This window comes from Carlito syrichta, unplaced genomic scaffold (genome assembly GCF_000164805.1).
Source record: "Carlito syrichta isolate Samal-C Ts95f unplaced genomic scaffold, Tarsius_syrichta-2.0.1 Scaffold306747, whole genome shotgun sequence".
NCBI lineage: Eukaryota > Metazoa > Chordata > Mammalia > Primates > Tarsiidae > Carlito > Carlito syrichta.
Window position 1 is genome coordinate 134,328 of NW_007250843.1, and position 16,163 is coordinate 150,490.

General features: G+C 36.2%; 1 protein-coding gene across 2 annotated transcripts in view; it reads right to left on the bottom strand.

Moving 5' to 3' along the window:
- PRRG1 (proline rich and Gla domain 1) overlaps nucleotides 1-16,163 on the bottom strand; it is a 114,706-nt gene that overhangs the window by 40,622 nt on the left and 57,921 nt on the right. For both annotated transcript variants that reach the window (XM_008063324.2, XM_021715151.1), the window contains one exon: nucleotides 15,969-16,019. In XM_008063324.2, the coding sequence (XP_008061515.1) occupies nucleotides 15,969-15,978 (10 nt within the window). In that variant the 5' untranslated portion in view covers nucleotides 15,979-16,019. The remainder of the gene's footprint in view (nucleotides 1-15,968; nucleotides 16,020-16,163) is intronic.

Consider the following 16,163-nt stretch of genomic DNA (forward strand, 5'->3'; position numbering starts at 1 on the left):
TAGTTCTGGCTACTTGGAAGGTTGAGGTGGAAGGGTCGCTGGAGCCCAGCAGGCCGAGGCTGCAGTGGCCAGGAGCGTGCCACTGCACTTCAGTATGGGCAACAGAGTGAGACTCCCACTCAAACAACAACAACAACAACAACAACAATATATATATATATATATATAGTTTTAAAATAAAATAAAATAAAATAATATTTTTTTTTGAGTGGGAGTCTCACTCTGTCACCCAGACTGGAGTGCAGTGGCCGCTCTCGGTCACCACAGCCTCGACCTGCTGGGCTCAGGTGATCCTTCCGCCTCAACCTTCCAAGTAGCTGGAACTATAGGCATGCGCTACCATGCCTGGCTAATTTTTTGATTTATTGTAGAGAGGAGGTCTCGCTGCCCAGGCGGGTCTCGAACACGCAGGCTCAGGCAATTCACTCACCTCGGCCTCCCAAAGCGCGGGATTACAGGCTGAGTCACCAAGCCAGGCCAGACTCTGACATTTCTTAAGCAAGTACACAATTAGAGCAATGGCTATGCACTTAATCATAAGCATAGGATTATGATGTAGGAGAAGCCCCAAAGAGGAAAGAAAAAAAAAACTTGAAGCCAGGCTCGGTCGCTCAGCCTGTAATCCTGCGCCTTGGGAGGCCGAGGTGAGTGGATTGCCTGAGCCCGCGGATTTGAGACCCGCCTGGGCAACTTGGCGAAACCTCATCTCCACAATAAATCAAAAAATCAGCGGGCGTGGTAGCGCATACCTGTAGTTCCAGCTGCTTGGAAGGCTGAGGCGGAAGGATCGCCTGAGGCCAGCAGGTCAAGGCTGGAGTGGCCGGGAGCGGCCACTGCACTCCAGTCTGGGGACAGAGTGAGACTCCAACTCAAAAAAAAAAAAAAAAAAAAAAAAAGGTGATCATTGGCAATCTGCAAAATATATTTATTCGAATGGAAAATATGTTCCCAGATAATGTGTGTAAATGTTGGTATACCACAGACTGAATGTATAATAACTCCACGAATTAACCAGGCAGCTGATTTTCTTTTCTGAATAAATCTCTAATAATCTTGCTTAGTTGTGAATTTTTCATACAAGACTGCAGAACGTGCAAAGCCATCCACTTATTTGAGCCTTCTGTTTGTCACATGAAAGCCGCCTTTTGAGATATATTGTTGAAGTCTAAGAGAGCCAATATCCATCCATTCACCACTTTTTACCAACCCTGTATTGAGGCAAGTGAAACTGTAGGATAAGAGAAAACTGTAGTATGGTCAAATGGTTCTGAACTTGTTGTCAGAATATGTGGATTCCTCTCCTAGCTCTGGCATTAAACTTGCTGTATGATTCTACATGATTCTACCATTATTGCCAACTTATCTGAGTCTGTTTCCTAATTTGTGAAGCAAAGGTGTTGGATATGATTTCTTTAGTACTTTCTTTCTAAGTAAACCATTATATAAATTGTTGAGTGCTTTGGAAAGTGAGGATAGTGTTTCATATCCAAATCCTTTTGGGATATGAGTATACTATTTTCCAGCCAACCAATCACCACTTCTCACATCAATAATAAATAAATAAACAAATAAATAGGGAAAAATCACCCTCCCCATGCAATTCTCTGATCAGTTTTATTTATAAAACAAAACAAAAAAACAATTTTTTTAAAAAGAGAGATGGAGTCCTGTTATGTTTTCAAGGCTGGTCTTGAATTCCTAGCCTCAAGCAATCCTCCCGCCTTGGCCTCCTGAAGTGCCAGAATTACTGGCATGAGCCACCACGCCTGGCCTATTTTCTTAAAAAATAATTGTATAAAGTGTCACACTCATAATCCTTTGTTTTCTTGCTTGTAAAATTCATTTTGATACTATTATTCAGTTGTGCTTGCATACAATGCTTTACATTTTTTGCTTTTCTGCTGAAATAGGTGTGTAAAATAGTTACTTCTTATCAATGACTGATGGAAATATTATTTTCTAGAAAAACAAAGTCTTACATTCTGAAGTGGCACCTCACTTACTAAAATCCAAAATTATGCAAATGAAAAATATGCTATTTAAATCATCCTCCTATCCTTATTTAGGAAGGGAAAAATAGAATATTTCCCAATTTTATTTTACAACTGCTAACCTATTTATGGAAATTAAAGTTTAACTTTTTCATAGCTAGTATACCTATTTATAATTCAGTTTTTATTGTACAGTAGTGCTCATATGCCCAATCAAGTTTCACAAACTTATAGCTTAGTTAGAATGGCATGTAATATGTGTTTATTTGGCGAGCTCAAACCTATTCAGGGACTCAGATATTTAAAAAAATAATTTAAAGCTGCAAAACTGAGTTAGTGAGAGTGGGAAGCCTAAGAGCTTGAAAGAAGAAATAATTACATTTTAATACACCAAAGCCACTTCCTAAGGACAATGTAGTGGTTATGATCATTACCTAAGGCTTTTTAAAATATATATATTTGTACTACCGGAGACATACAATGAAAGGCCAGATGATAACAAGCAGATTTCCTGGAATAAGTATGGAAAATATGCCAGAAATAGATTTCTATAAGAGAAATGACAAAAGAAGTACTGTGTGTCTATAAAGTCAATATTCTTTAAAAACAAAACAAACACAGTTCTCCCTAGAGTAATACTAACTACCTTAATATGGTTTTCTTAAAAGCTAAATTTTAGATCATACATTCGATGTTTCTCATCTAATGATTTTATACTTTGTAAGGAAAAATGAATTAGAGAGAAATGGCTCAATAGATTCTCCCACAAAAGAAGGTAAGAAGCAAAATTTCCTTTGAAAAATTTTAAATTTCATAACTACTTCTTATCAAAAAGAATTCTTCATGAAATAGCAGATGACAACAATCAAATTACTAGCATAAATGCCAAATGATTTAAAGGTATGGTATTATGAGAGGGGGCAATGTTTTGCCCACAGGAAATAAACAAATATAGAATTAATTAATGGTCTAATTTGTCATGATTAAACATACAATCAGGTGGAAGGAATCATCAATACAGGGGAATTGCAAAGATGGCTATTTTTCCTGCTAGTATTGCCTCAATTGTGTTGGCAGAAATATCAGTACTCTTAGTGTTTAAAGTTGTTACAACCATAAGATTTCCTTTCTAGTTTGTGGATCCTATCTATATTGATTATATTGTGTCCCACATGGAAGAATATGGATATGGCTGTGACTAATAATCACCATTTAATGGAAAAAAGGGCAGGTAGATAGAACTCATCGAATATGAAACATAGTTTTTAACACAAAACTTTATGGTTATAATGATTGCTTTACAATCCTTCAGCATAAACCATATGATACATGTTCTATGCGACAGCTGTAATGTAGACTCTAGGAGTAGATAATTGTCCCAGTAGAATACATACTACATTTAACCAAAAAGTCATATTCCAAAGATGGCTACCACAAAATCATTCAGCCCACAATAGAGCATAATCGATTTATAAATGGAATTTTATTGATAAGTTAGTGCCATTGTTAGTTAGCACATGGATTTCAGAAATGACTTTTCACTGGTGAAATCAGTGTTGCTTATTATGTGTATTTGCTGCAAAAACGATAGCAGGATTCAAGATTTGGCCTGAACACAGTATAAAAATCTAAAGTCCCTGAAGTTTGTATCTTTAAGAATGATGACCAAGACTTGTTTCCTAAAAGGCCTTGTGTTCAGTTGCTGATATGAAGGATTCTTGGTTGCTTTAATCTAACTAGATGGGTTAGGTGAGTACTATTGCTAGAATTCTGTAATATATGCCTTAGATGAACTTTTTAATCTAAAGTATTGTAGGAGGACCTAAAAGGGGAACGTAGTGGGATTTCACAGAGTTTGCATAATAGGTTATATGGAAAAACTGTGCCTTTTTCTTGATAAATACCTATGTGTATAGCAAAATTTGACCTAAGACTTGGTTGTAATTTAGTAATCAGATTGTGGGGAGGCTTAAACCTCATATGCCTTTAACTACTGGCAGCTACTAATACTTACCAAAAAGAACCTCATAATTATAAAGCCCAAATTGATTTTCATTCTTTCAGCACAATCTTGCTATTGATTCTACATGTACATCATCCCCAAGAATGTGTTTGGGGTGATGCATAGAATACTGAAATCTCATTTGTTTCCAAACTGAACCTTTAACCGGCCATGAAGTGCATACACTTAATTCATTGATATATATATATATATATATAAAAGCTGGATGCTGAAGCAGCCTCTGAACTCAAAGATTCCTTATGTACACTGTATTTATATTGGTTAAAGCATATGAAATTACAGCTTATGTAGGCCAGAATCATGACTTTCAGCCATTTTATATGGTTCAACCTAGCACGTTGAATGTATGAGGACATATTGGAAACATTCGAAAAAATTATATGCTTCAAAACCATAAAGTAGGGAAGTAACTAATTTGTCATCATAAGAGAAGCATATGATATTAGCTGTTCTATCACTTTCTTTTCCTTCCCTTTACACTTTAATTACAGCTTCAAAAAGTAGATGGTAATTAGTGTTCACATATTTCTAGGATCTCAGAGCTGAAAGAAATCTTTGAGATTCATCTAATCTTGTGGCTTTCTAAATGTTAGTAGCCAAGGAATTCTCTGCAAATAAAGCCTATAATAAAATAAAAATGGATAAAATACAAAATAGTAGAGTAGTTCTGTCTGAAGAAAAGGCGCTACATATCAGAGGCACTTCCGTTTTTTCTCTTCCCTCATAGTGGCCCCACAGGGACCACTTTAGAAGACCTGGGCCTTCACTAAGCACACTGGAAAACCACTGATCCATCTTAATCCCTTCATTATACTGATCAGAACACTGAAATTCATAGGTTAAATGATTTACCCAAAGACATAGCTACTTGATTAGAAGACTAGGACTATACCTCGGTCTCCAGAATTATACATTACTCTCCTTTAGACTCATCTTACTTTTATTTTTAAAAAGTCATAATATCAAGAGAATGAAAAGTCAAACCACAGAGTGGGATAAAATATTTGAAAAAGACACATCTGATAAAAGACTGTTATCTAAACATACAAAGAACACTTAAAGTTCAACAGTAAGAAAACAAATGTCACGTGAAAAAAATGGGCTAAAGACCTTAACAAACACCTCACCAAATAATATATAAAGATGGCAAATAAACACATGAAAAGATGCTCCACAGAATATGGTTATGCGTCATCTAAAGTCAGGGATACATTCTGAGAAATGTGTTATTACGGAATTTTGTAATTATGTGAACATTCTACTGTGTCCTTACACAAACCTAGATGATGTAGCCTACTACACACCTAGGCTATATGGTATGGCCTATTGCTCCAAGGCTACAAACCTGCATATCATATTATTGTACTGAATACTGTAGGTAATTATTACATAGCTTAAGTAGTTATGTATCAAAATATAGAAAAGGTACAGTAATGATATGATATTATGGGATGGGGGAGAGACCCAAAAAACGGATTTTTCTATTTTAAAATGTGTATTTAGTCTTACATTCTTAAACTTCAGTCACTTTCAAAGTACTTTCCTTTTGATATGATCCACCTATCGAGACCCTTTTTCTACTACTCAAAACAGTTTTTAAACTCATCAGTTTTGATGCCTTTTAGTGTTTCTGCCATTGTTTGTCTCAGCTCTTCCACATCAGGAAAATGTTTCCCTTTGAAGACGTTTTTCATCCAAGGAAACAAAAACAAGTCACTTGGGGTGAGATTTGTTGAATAGGGAGAGTGGGGCACAGGGGTCATGCTGTTTTTCATCAAAAACTGCTGAACACTCAGCGTGGTGTGAGCAGGTGTGTTGTCATGGTACAAGAAACAGTCACCTGTTTGCCACAACTCAGGGCATTTCTTCCACAAATCGTGATGCAACCTTCTCAAACTTACAGATAAAAACTTTGGCTGACCATTTGAGCAAGAGGGTTTTTTTGGTCCCTCTCATATAATCTTATGGGACTACTGTTGCATATGAGGCCTGTCGTTGACTGAAACATTATATATGCAACTCGTGACTGTATGTCATCAGGGAATTGTGAGTTATAACAGGATACCACTACACACCTACAAAATGGTCAAAATCTAAGAACACTGACAACAAATACTGTCAAGAATATGGAGCAACAGGGACTCTCATTCCTTGCTGGTAGAAATGAAAAATGGTACAGCCACTTTAGAAGACAGCGGTGTTTTCTTACAAAACTAAACATACTCTTACCATATAATCCAGAAATTGCATTCCTTGATATTTACCCCAAAAGGTTGAAAACTTATTAGCTATTATGTCATGAAAACGCTTCAAGGAAACTTAAATATATATTACTAAGTAAAAAGCCAATCTCAGGTTAAATACTGAATGATTCCAACTGTATGACATTGCAGAAAAGGCAAAACTATGGAGACAGTAAAAAGAGCAATAGTTGCCAGAACTGGGGTGGGGGGCAAATGAATAGACAGAGCACAAAGGATTTTTAGGGCAGTGGAACTACTCTGTATAATACTATTATGGTAGATATATGTCATTCTTCATACATTTGCCCAAACCCAAGGAATGTATAATATCAAGAGTGAACCCTAATATAAACTATGGACTTCAGGTGATAATGATGTGTCAATGTAGGTTCATCGATTGTAACAAGTGTATTCTGTTGATGGGGGATGTTGATAATACAGGAGGCTATGCATGTGTGGGGATTAGGGAGTATAAAGGAAATCTTTGTACCTTCCACTGAATTTTGCTGTAAACCTAAAACCTCTCTTAAAAATAAAGACTATTTAAAAATGACAACAAATAATAAAAATAAAACATCATAATATGGAAAATATGTCTTATCTCTAAAGACTTTCCCCCCTTTATTGTTAGTGGTTCTTAGTCTTGGTTGATTTTGTCCCCCCAGGGGACATTTGGTAGTATCTGGATACACTGTGGTTTTTCCAACTTAGAAGAACAGGGAGTCCCACTGGCATCTAGTAGCAAGAGGTCAAGGATGATACTAAACATCCTACAACGCACAAGACAATTCTCCACAACAAAATATTATCTAGCCCAAAATATCAATAGTCACTTCTAGATATACACACAAAATAACTGACAACAGATATTTAATTTAAAAAACTTGTACATTAATGCTCACGATAGCACTATTCACAATAGCCAAAAGGTGAAACATAGTTAAACGTCTATCAACTGATAAAAAAAATGTGGTGTATGCATACAATGGAATATTATTCAGTCAAAAAGAAATGAGGTACAAAATGACATAGATAAACCTCAAAAAACATCATGCTAAATGAAAAAAACAGATGCATATGTGCACAATATGTAACGTATTGTATTATTCCATTATCCCATTTATATGAAATGTCCAGACTAGGTAAATCCATGGAAATAGAAAGCAGATTAGAAATTGTCAAGGTCAAATTAAAAGCACAATCCCATTCACAACAGCCACCAAAAAAATGAAATACTTCGGCATCTTCCTAACCAGAGAAGCAAAAGACCTTTACAATGAGAATTACAAAACACTGATCAAAGAAATCCAAGAAGACATAAACAAATGGAAAAATATTCCATGCTCATGGATAGGAAGAATCAACATTGTTGAGATGTCCATCCTACCAAAGGCAATCTACAGATTCAACAAAATACTCATTAAGTTACCAACATCATTCTTCTCAGACCTGGAAATGACAACACAGAAATTCATATGGAAACATGAACGACCACGAATAGCCAAAATAATCCTTAGCAAAAGAAACAAAGCAGGAGGTATTATACTTCCAGACTTCAAATGTTGCTATAAGGCTACAGTAATCAAAACAGCATGGTATTGGTACAAGAACAGGCATATAGACCAATGGAATAGGATAGAGATTCCGGAAGCAAAGCCTCAATTTCTCAACCAACTCATCTTTAACACAACCTCCAACAACAACCACTGAGGAGAGGAGAACCTATTCAGCAAATGGTGCTAGGAAAACTGGCTGATCACATGCAGAAGGTTGAAACAGGACCCCTACCAATCACCATACACAAAAATTAACTCTAAATGGATCAAAGACCTAAACGTAAAACCTTAAACTACAAAAATCTTAGAAAACGCAGGAGACACCCTTATGGAAATTGGAACTGGCATCCGATACCTATTCAGAATCCTAAATGCCCATACCTAAGAAATAAGACAGACAAGTGAGACCTCATCAAACGGAATAGCTTCTGTGAAGGAAACCATCAAGAGAGCAGGGAGGCAGCCCACAGAATGGCAGAAAATATTTGCCAACTGTATATCTGACAAAGGCCTAACATCTAGGATCTACAAGGAACTCAAACGTGTTGAAAGAAAAAAAAAGTCCCATTAAAAAGTGGGCAAAAGACATGAATAGACACTTCTCAGAAGAAGATATATGGGCAGCCAACAGACGTGAAAAAGTGCTCGGCCTCACTCATCATCAGAGAAATGCATATCAAAACCACACTGAGATACCACCTATCCCCAGTAAAAATGGCCATCATTAATAAAACAAACAACAGATGCTGGTGAGGATGCAGAGGAAAAGGAACACTTCTACACTGCTAGTGGGAATGCAAACTAGTGCAACCTCTTTGGAAGACAGTATGGGGATTTCAGAAAGAACTAGAAATTGACCTTCCATATGACCCAGCACTTCCGCTATTGGGTATCTACATGGAGGAACTAAAATATTTCTACAAAAAAGATACCTGCACATGTATGTTTGTTGCAGCTCTATTCACAATAGCAAAAACATGGAACCAACCTTGTTGCCCATTGAAGCTGAATTGGATTAAAAAATGTGGTATATATACACAATGGAATATTATGCAGTCATAAAGAAGGACAAACATATGGACTTTGCAGCAACTTGGATGGATTTAGAGTCGATCATACTCAGTGATGTATCATAGAAACAAAGAACAGTGTACCATATGTTCTCACTCATAAGCGGACCTTGAACAATTATAATACTATAAAAAGGGATTGGCAGTAGTGGGAAACTGTCAGGGGAGGGGGGTGGGATTGGCAGTTGAGGGAAACTGCTAGGGGAGGGAGGGGCATACCTCATCAACAAGGGTACCTGCATAATCAATGTTTGTATACTTAACCCTGAATTGTATCCTACATCTTTATAATAAAAAATAAATAAAATAAACAAATAAAGAAAGAAAGGGAATTATCAGGGTCTGGAAGGAATAGAAAGTGACTGTTTAATGGGTATAGGATTTCCTCTGGAAGTGATGAAAATGTTTTGGAAGTAGATGGTTGAAGAGCATTTTTTTTTTTTTTTTTTTTTTTGAGTTGGAGTCTCACTCTGTCACCCAGACTGGAGTGCAGTGGCCGCTCCCGGCCACCGCAGCCTCAACCTGCTGGGCTCCAGCGATCCTTCCGCCTCAGCCTTCCGAGTAGCCGGAATTACAGGCGCATGCTACCATGCCCAGCTGATTTTTTTATTTATTGTAGAGATGAGGTCTCGACTGCCCAGGCGGGTCTCAAACCCGCGGGCTCAGGCAATCCACTCACCTCAGCTTCCCAAAGGCGCAGGATTACAGGCTGAGCCACAGAGCCCGGCTGAGCATTTTGAATGTACTAAATGCCACTGAATTGTTCACTAAAACGGTCGTCTTTGTTTTGCAAATTTTGCTTCAATTAAAAAAATCAATAGTGCTACGTTTGAGAAACTGTTGTAAATTTAGAACAGTTACATCCAAGATAAAAAAAAAAACATCAAGGACTGTAACGAGTTAGAAAAAAAAGTGAATACTTAGCTCACTATTTTTTTCTGGTGGAAAAGACTTGCTAAGAAAAAATAGTGGCAATCATCAGTCCCAAGCAGATGTGTATTACTGTTATAAAATCATAAAGTTAACAGTTTACAACAAATTGGTGACACCATCTAAACTACAGAGGCATGAGCATGTCACTATAATAAAGAGACTCTCAGATCTCAGATAGGCCAGAAAATGAAATAAATAATTGACATTAAATGTATGCCTTCACTTGAACTACAAACTAGGGGAGCTGCCAAATAAAATTAGTCATTTTGAGACAGCCACTTTACAAGCCTTGTCAGCTTGAAGGTTAATTTTCTGTTTGAAAATATGGGGCTGTATGCTCAGAGTTGAAGTTTCGAATTGGTTTCAATTGAGCAGAAGTTCAGGAGTGAATCAAAACACTTAGATATTTACTGTGAAAACTATAAATCATCTTTCCTTCTACTATGCCTTGGTAAGTAGGGGAACATGCTTGGGTTCCTTGGGCTAACAGAGCCAAGTACAAGCACCAAGGACCCAGAGAAATTATGCTACTGTGTTTTAATAAGAAACAAAGATCAACTGGCAGCACTCTATAGCTTGAATATCCATTTACACTAGAACATTAAGGATATTTCACTATTAAGTATGAAAAATGAAAATGGAAACTGTTCACATTAAGACTTTACAGCCTTAAGATTTTCTTCTAAGCTAGGTAGGTATGAGCTGTTTCCAAAGACTAAATACTAGAAGAGGAACAGGAAAAAAAATGCAAAACTATCTTCAAAGTTTTATTTTAATTATACTCTACAAATGAGACTTACCTGCTTGCAATCATTAAGTTATTCTAGATATATTGTTTTCTGTGCAATAAAGCAAAATTAATTTTTTGAAATTAATGGGTAAGTATTATCCCTATTTTGTGAAAGATGCGTAGGAGCACCTTGTGGTTTGCTATTACTGAGACAGCATGATGAACTTCTTCCAGAAGCTTTGTTTTGAAGGTAGACAGTGAAGTTATCCATAAATAACCACATATTAGGCTAACAGATACCACAAACTGCTGCTATAGCACTTAGAAGATGCAGTAATAGAATTGTGCTCTGAGATAGAAAAACTTCAGATGGAAAGCAGGTATATTTTTAAAAATTAAATTCAACTTAAACATTGCAATAAAAACAATAACCTAGAATTTTTTTAGCATGAAAAATATCAATAAATTGCCTTGTAGGTATAGATAATACTGGAAGTACTGAATTTTTTATCATTCCATCATGAATATACCAGTTGCTCCAAGGAGGAATGAAAGGTAGAATAAAGTTTTAATACCTAAATGCTCAAGTCTCTGATACGCAATGGTGTAGTATATGCACATAACCTATGCACATCCTCCTGTATATGTTACATCATCTCTAGATTACTTATAATATCTAATACAATGTAAATTCCATGTAAATAGTTGTTATTCTGTGTGGTTTTAAAATTTATATTATTTCTTATTGTTGTGTTGTTATTTTTTTGGAATATTTTTGATCCTTGGTTGCTTGACTCTGCAGATGTAGAACCCGCAGATATGAAGGGTTGACTATATTATATACATAGTATTTTGTAAGCCTGTACATACACATTTTGGAAAACCCTCACATTGTCTTATTTGTGAAAATACTAATTTTTTACCTGAATTTTAAATATAATTTTAATTTATACATGATGTTCTTTTTTGGACCAGCATCTCACCTTGTCATCTCATACTGTTCTGGTGCTCTATGATGCATTATATTCTTTGTTTTAAGCAAAACCATGAAGATAAAAACCCTTCTAAGTTTCACACAGGCCAAGTAAGCAGTGTAAGGCCCTTTACTTTAGGCACCTTCCCTTGTGGATTGTGCAGTGCAAGCTTCTGAACTGAATTATCATGTTATCTGCTGTGGTCACTGCCAGTCAGCGCTGCTACCTTTGAATTACTGCAGTCATGGACCACTGCCTCTGAGATAATTTTAATATTGGAAGCACTCCACTATCTGATACACATGTGTTTTAGCCGTTACCATAAAATTGGCGAACACTGAGACATTTCTGGTTGCCCATCTGTCCAATCCCCCATGATATACGAACATTATCATGGATCTTAGAAAAGAATTTCTTCTATCCTGAATTATACCCCACATCTTTAAAATAAAAAATAGAAAAATAGAAAATAATTTCTTCTATACCCCTCACAGATACAGACAGCTCCTAAATTTTTAATCAACTTACACATTCCTGCATATTAGTATATTCAGAACATGGTTCATTAAAAGAAAATAAAAATTGAATGCAACATAAGAAAACCTAGTTTTGCATTTTGGTTCTTTATTAATAGGCTGTGGACTATAGATAAGACTTCCTCTTATGAGCCAGTTTTATATATAAAACGAGGATAATGATCCCTCTTTACATCACAGGATTGTCTTACAACTCAAATAAGATAATGTAGCAGAAATACTTGTGAGTTATAAAGTGTTCTACAGAAAATTGTTAATATCAGAAAAACTATAGATTCTTTTTTTTTTTTTTTTGAGTTGGAGTCTCACTCCATCGCCCAGGCTGGAGTGCAGTGGCACGCTCCCAGCCACCGCACGCTCCCGGCCACTGCAGCCTCGACCTGCTGCACTCTGGCAATCCTTCCGTCTCAGCCTTCCAAGTAGCTGGAACTACAGGTGTGTGCTACCACACCCGGCTATATAGATTCCTTTATATATATATATGTGTGTGTGTGTATATATATATAAATTGTGGAGTACACTTAAGGGTTAGGTATACAAATATTCATTTTGCAGGGACCCTTGTTGATGAGGTATGCCCCTCTTTTCCCAGTCAGATATATAGATTCTTAAGAGTTCTAAATACTTAATTCTAGCTAAGAATTCTTATATAGTAAGTGGGATTTCAACATACACACTATGGACAATGGTGGTGGACTAATAAGAAATAAAATACACAAGTTTGGTCTTATCCACCTCTGTCTCTTAAGACTTAGACTTTATTTATAATCTTTCCTGTTACATAAATAAAGTATAGATTCTTCCAACACATATTTACAGATAATTTCTGCATCTAATATCAAATAATACTAAAAGAAATTTAACTCAATTTTAATTTTTCACCTAAACTGTACATTTGTCCAGCTGTGTTCTTTGTTTTCATGAATCCTTAATTCATCTAATTAGGTAGTACCATATATTTGCAATATTTTCCTCTGTATTCTTTTGTATGATACATTGAGCTATGTTTATGAGAATCTTTGCCAAATCCAGTAAAACCTACATTGTATCGTGCCAGAAAAAAAAAAAGAAAAAAAAATGAGCACACAGTAGCATCTTTTTTCCCCAATAACAGTGCCAGCAACTAACAAATGTAATCAGGCAAACTAGGCAAAACTTAGAGAATAAAAGACAGAGTCTCTTTGAGATTCAGGATGTTACAAATGCTTTCAAAGTGGTCAACACAACACAACACAGTCAAAATGCTGGTATCACAAGCTTCTGTGTATGTAACAGCAGCATTCTTTGAAGGACTTCCCTTATCTCATCTCCAGCTTGGAAACACGCCCATCTTTGCAGATCACATTACCATATCTTTAGCAGGAACTACAGTTGACTCTTGGACAACACGAACTGTGTGGGTCCACCCATAATATGGATTTTTTTCAGCCTCTGCCACACCGAGACAGCAAAGCTAACCCCTCCTCTTCAACCTGCTCACAGTGAAGAGGAGCAGAAGAATGACCTTTATGATGATCTACTTCCATTTAATGAATAGTTAATATATTTTATCTTCCTTATGATTTCCTTAATATTTTCTCTAGCTTATTTTATTGTAAGACTACAGTGTATAATATATATGCATACATATATATATAAAACATACAAAATATGTGTTAATTGACTTCTTGTTATCAGTAAGGATTTCATTAAACAGTGGCTATTAGTAGTTAAATTTTGGGGGAGTAAAAAATTATACCTAGATTTTAAACTGTGTGGGAGAGGGGTCAGGGCTCCTAACCCTCTCATCGTTTAAGAGTCAACCATATATTAATTGCCTGACCATTTGTAGCATCTTTTAAAGTAAGCACCTAATGATCCTCTTTCCTTTTTCTTTTCAAACTGATTAGCAGTTTGAAAAGGAAAAGGAAATTAGAAAGAATGGGTTTCCTAGTCTCAGTGCAGCTCTCTTCTCCACATAGCTATTGGTATCCCCAAACCAGAACATTCTCCAAATCTACCTGAAGCTTTTGGGATTGGGTAAGGACCAAGTCATGAGATGAGCTATTCTGGAAGCTTCTATTAACAGTTGTTTTCCAGTAGGATCTGGCATGTATTAGTCTCAGAATTTTGACTAATTTAAAAAATTGTATTTATTTTGAAGCTTTCTAAACCATCAGAGATTGGCATTTCTTTTGCAGGTTTGGAAGAAATCAGGATCCCTAAAACTAATCAGTTTCCAAAGGAGGTTCTAGAGAAAATAGACACAAAAGCTGACTCAACAAGGTTCAGGAAGATACTTTCCATGACTGATCCATAATCCTTGGGGCTACCTATGAGGGCCCACACAAGGGTGGAGTAAGCAAGGTGCAACATAAGGAAGAACTCTCAGTTACTTGCATGACACTAGTCCCAGCCCTGCTACCTACAGAAGCATCTGACCAACTAACTTAATTTCGATCATTAAAAGAACCAATGAAGATACACTTATTCAATAAGGACAGTAATGAGCAGATACCATCGCTCTATTCCATTACACTTTGGAGTTCTCAAAACACTTTCATGCTTATTATCACATTATGCAGACCACAGCTTCCTGAGGCTAGAAGTGCAGAATATATAAATCCTGTCTCAGAGATGAACAAACAAGTTTAGGGAAGCTCTAGGATTTGATCAAGGTAATAGAGGTAGAACTTGAATTCAGGTCTTCTGACTGTGTCCAGTACTCTTTTCTTTGTATTACACCATACCAAGTCTTCCTCTGAGGCCCTTCATAGCACTCTGGTTTTACGATTGTGAAAATAAATAAAATTTAAAAGCTGTTGGAATTGCAAAAATGCTTTAAGCCTTGAGACAGATGTGACTATGACCTTAGTCATATAACATGTTTTGCAATTCTGCTTCTTAGATTATAGCTTAACTCTTTTTCTCATTGTTCCTGCTCTGTAGATTACTAGGAAAGACCTGAGATCAGACCTCCCCTTTCCAATCACTGATCTTTGTTATAGATTAACTGCCTCTTTTATTGACCTGTACCTAACTCAGACAGGATGGTGCCCCAAACAGGGACAGTTACATCTTCAGTGTGGAGTGTTAAATATACCTTTCCTGAAAAAAAAATATCACTTTGATTAATGAGATCATTGTAACTATGCATAAAACCTTACATAGAAAGATGCTGACATTCCCCACACGTTGTCTGTATAAGTGATCCCTAACTTTTACACTTTGGAAGACTGACTTCCATTCTTTGGAACCTGTACTTCCCAGATGGGCCCATCTTCAAACTTTGTGCTTGAGTAAACTCTCTTTAAACCAGATTTTAACCCTTTTGATTATTTTAGGTTAACATGATCTACATTAATTAAAGTTATTTATAAAATCACTGTGATGACTGTTTAATATCAACAGTGAAGACCTTAAATTTGTCTGTTGTCTACTACCCATAAGTAGTCTTATGAGAAAGCAGAAATAAACACAAAAAACTTAATCTAATAGTTCTTAATGCTGGGCTTTAACATTTTAAGGAAAACCAAAACCATTTAAAAATCAACATCACAGATGAATTTTTTACTACTGTTGTTAGGTGCATAATGGAATCTTTTAAAAATTTATGTTACTATTAACAAAAATTAGAAACATCAAAAGAATTGTAAAGAAGTTGGATTTGGGTCTATAGAGTGTCAGGTTTGAGTCATCTCTCCCTGTACTGGAAGATCTCTACAAAATAGCAGAAGAAAATCAAAGACTCAGCAAACAACATGTGGTCATATCTCTTTCTCTGCAAAGCTCTGCTTCAGACAAACACTTTCTAATACTAACAAAAAATACAACCTAGGTGTTCATAAAAATACTATGGCTTGCAAATTTAATTTCCTGGCTACCGTGGCTATGGAGAGAGTCTAGATTACTTAAAAGGGAAGAGAAACTTACCTCTCCCCATGTTTTCTAGTGGTCTCCAGCAGGTCCCTGGATAATGATTTCCTGTACAAAATAGAGCACAGACAGTCAGATTCACAGAGGCTGAGTCACTACATCAGATAAGCTTCAGTACAGCTGATGTGGTCAATGTGAGCATTTCATTTCAATGCATTCCAATCTTGCTCTCTTACATAAATGTTTTCTACA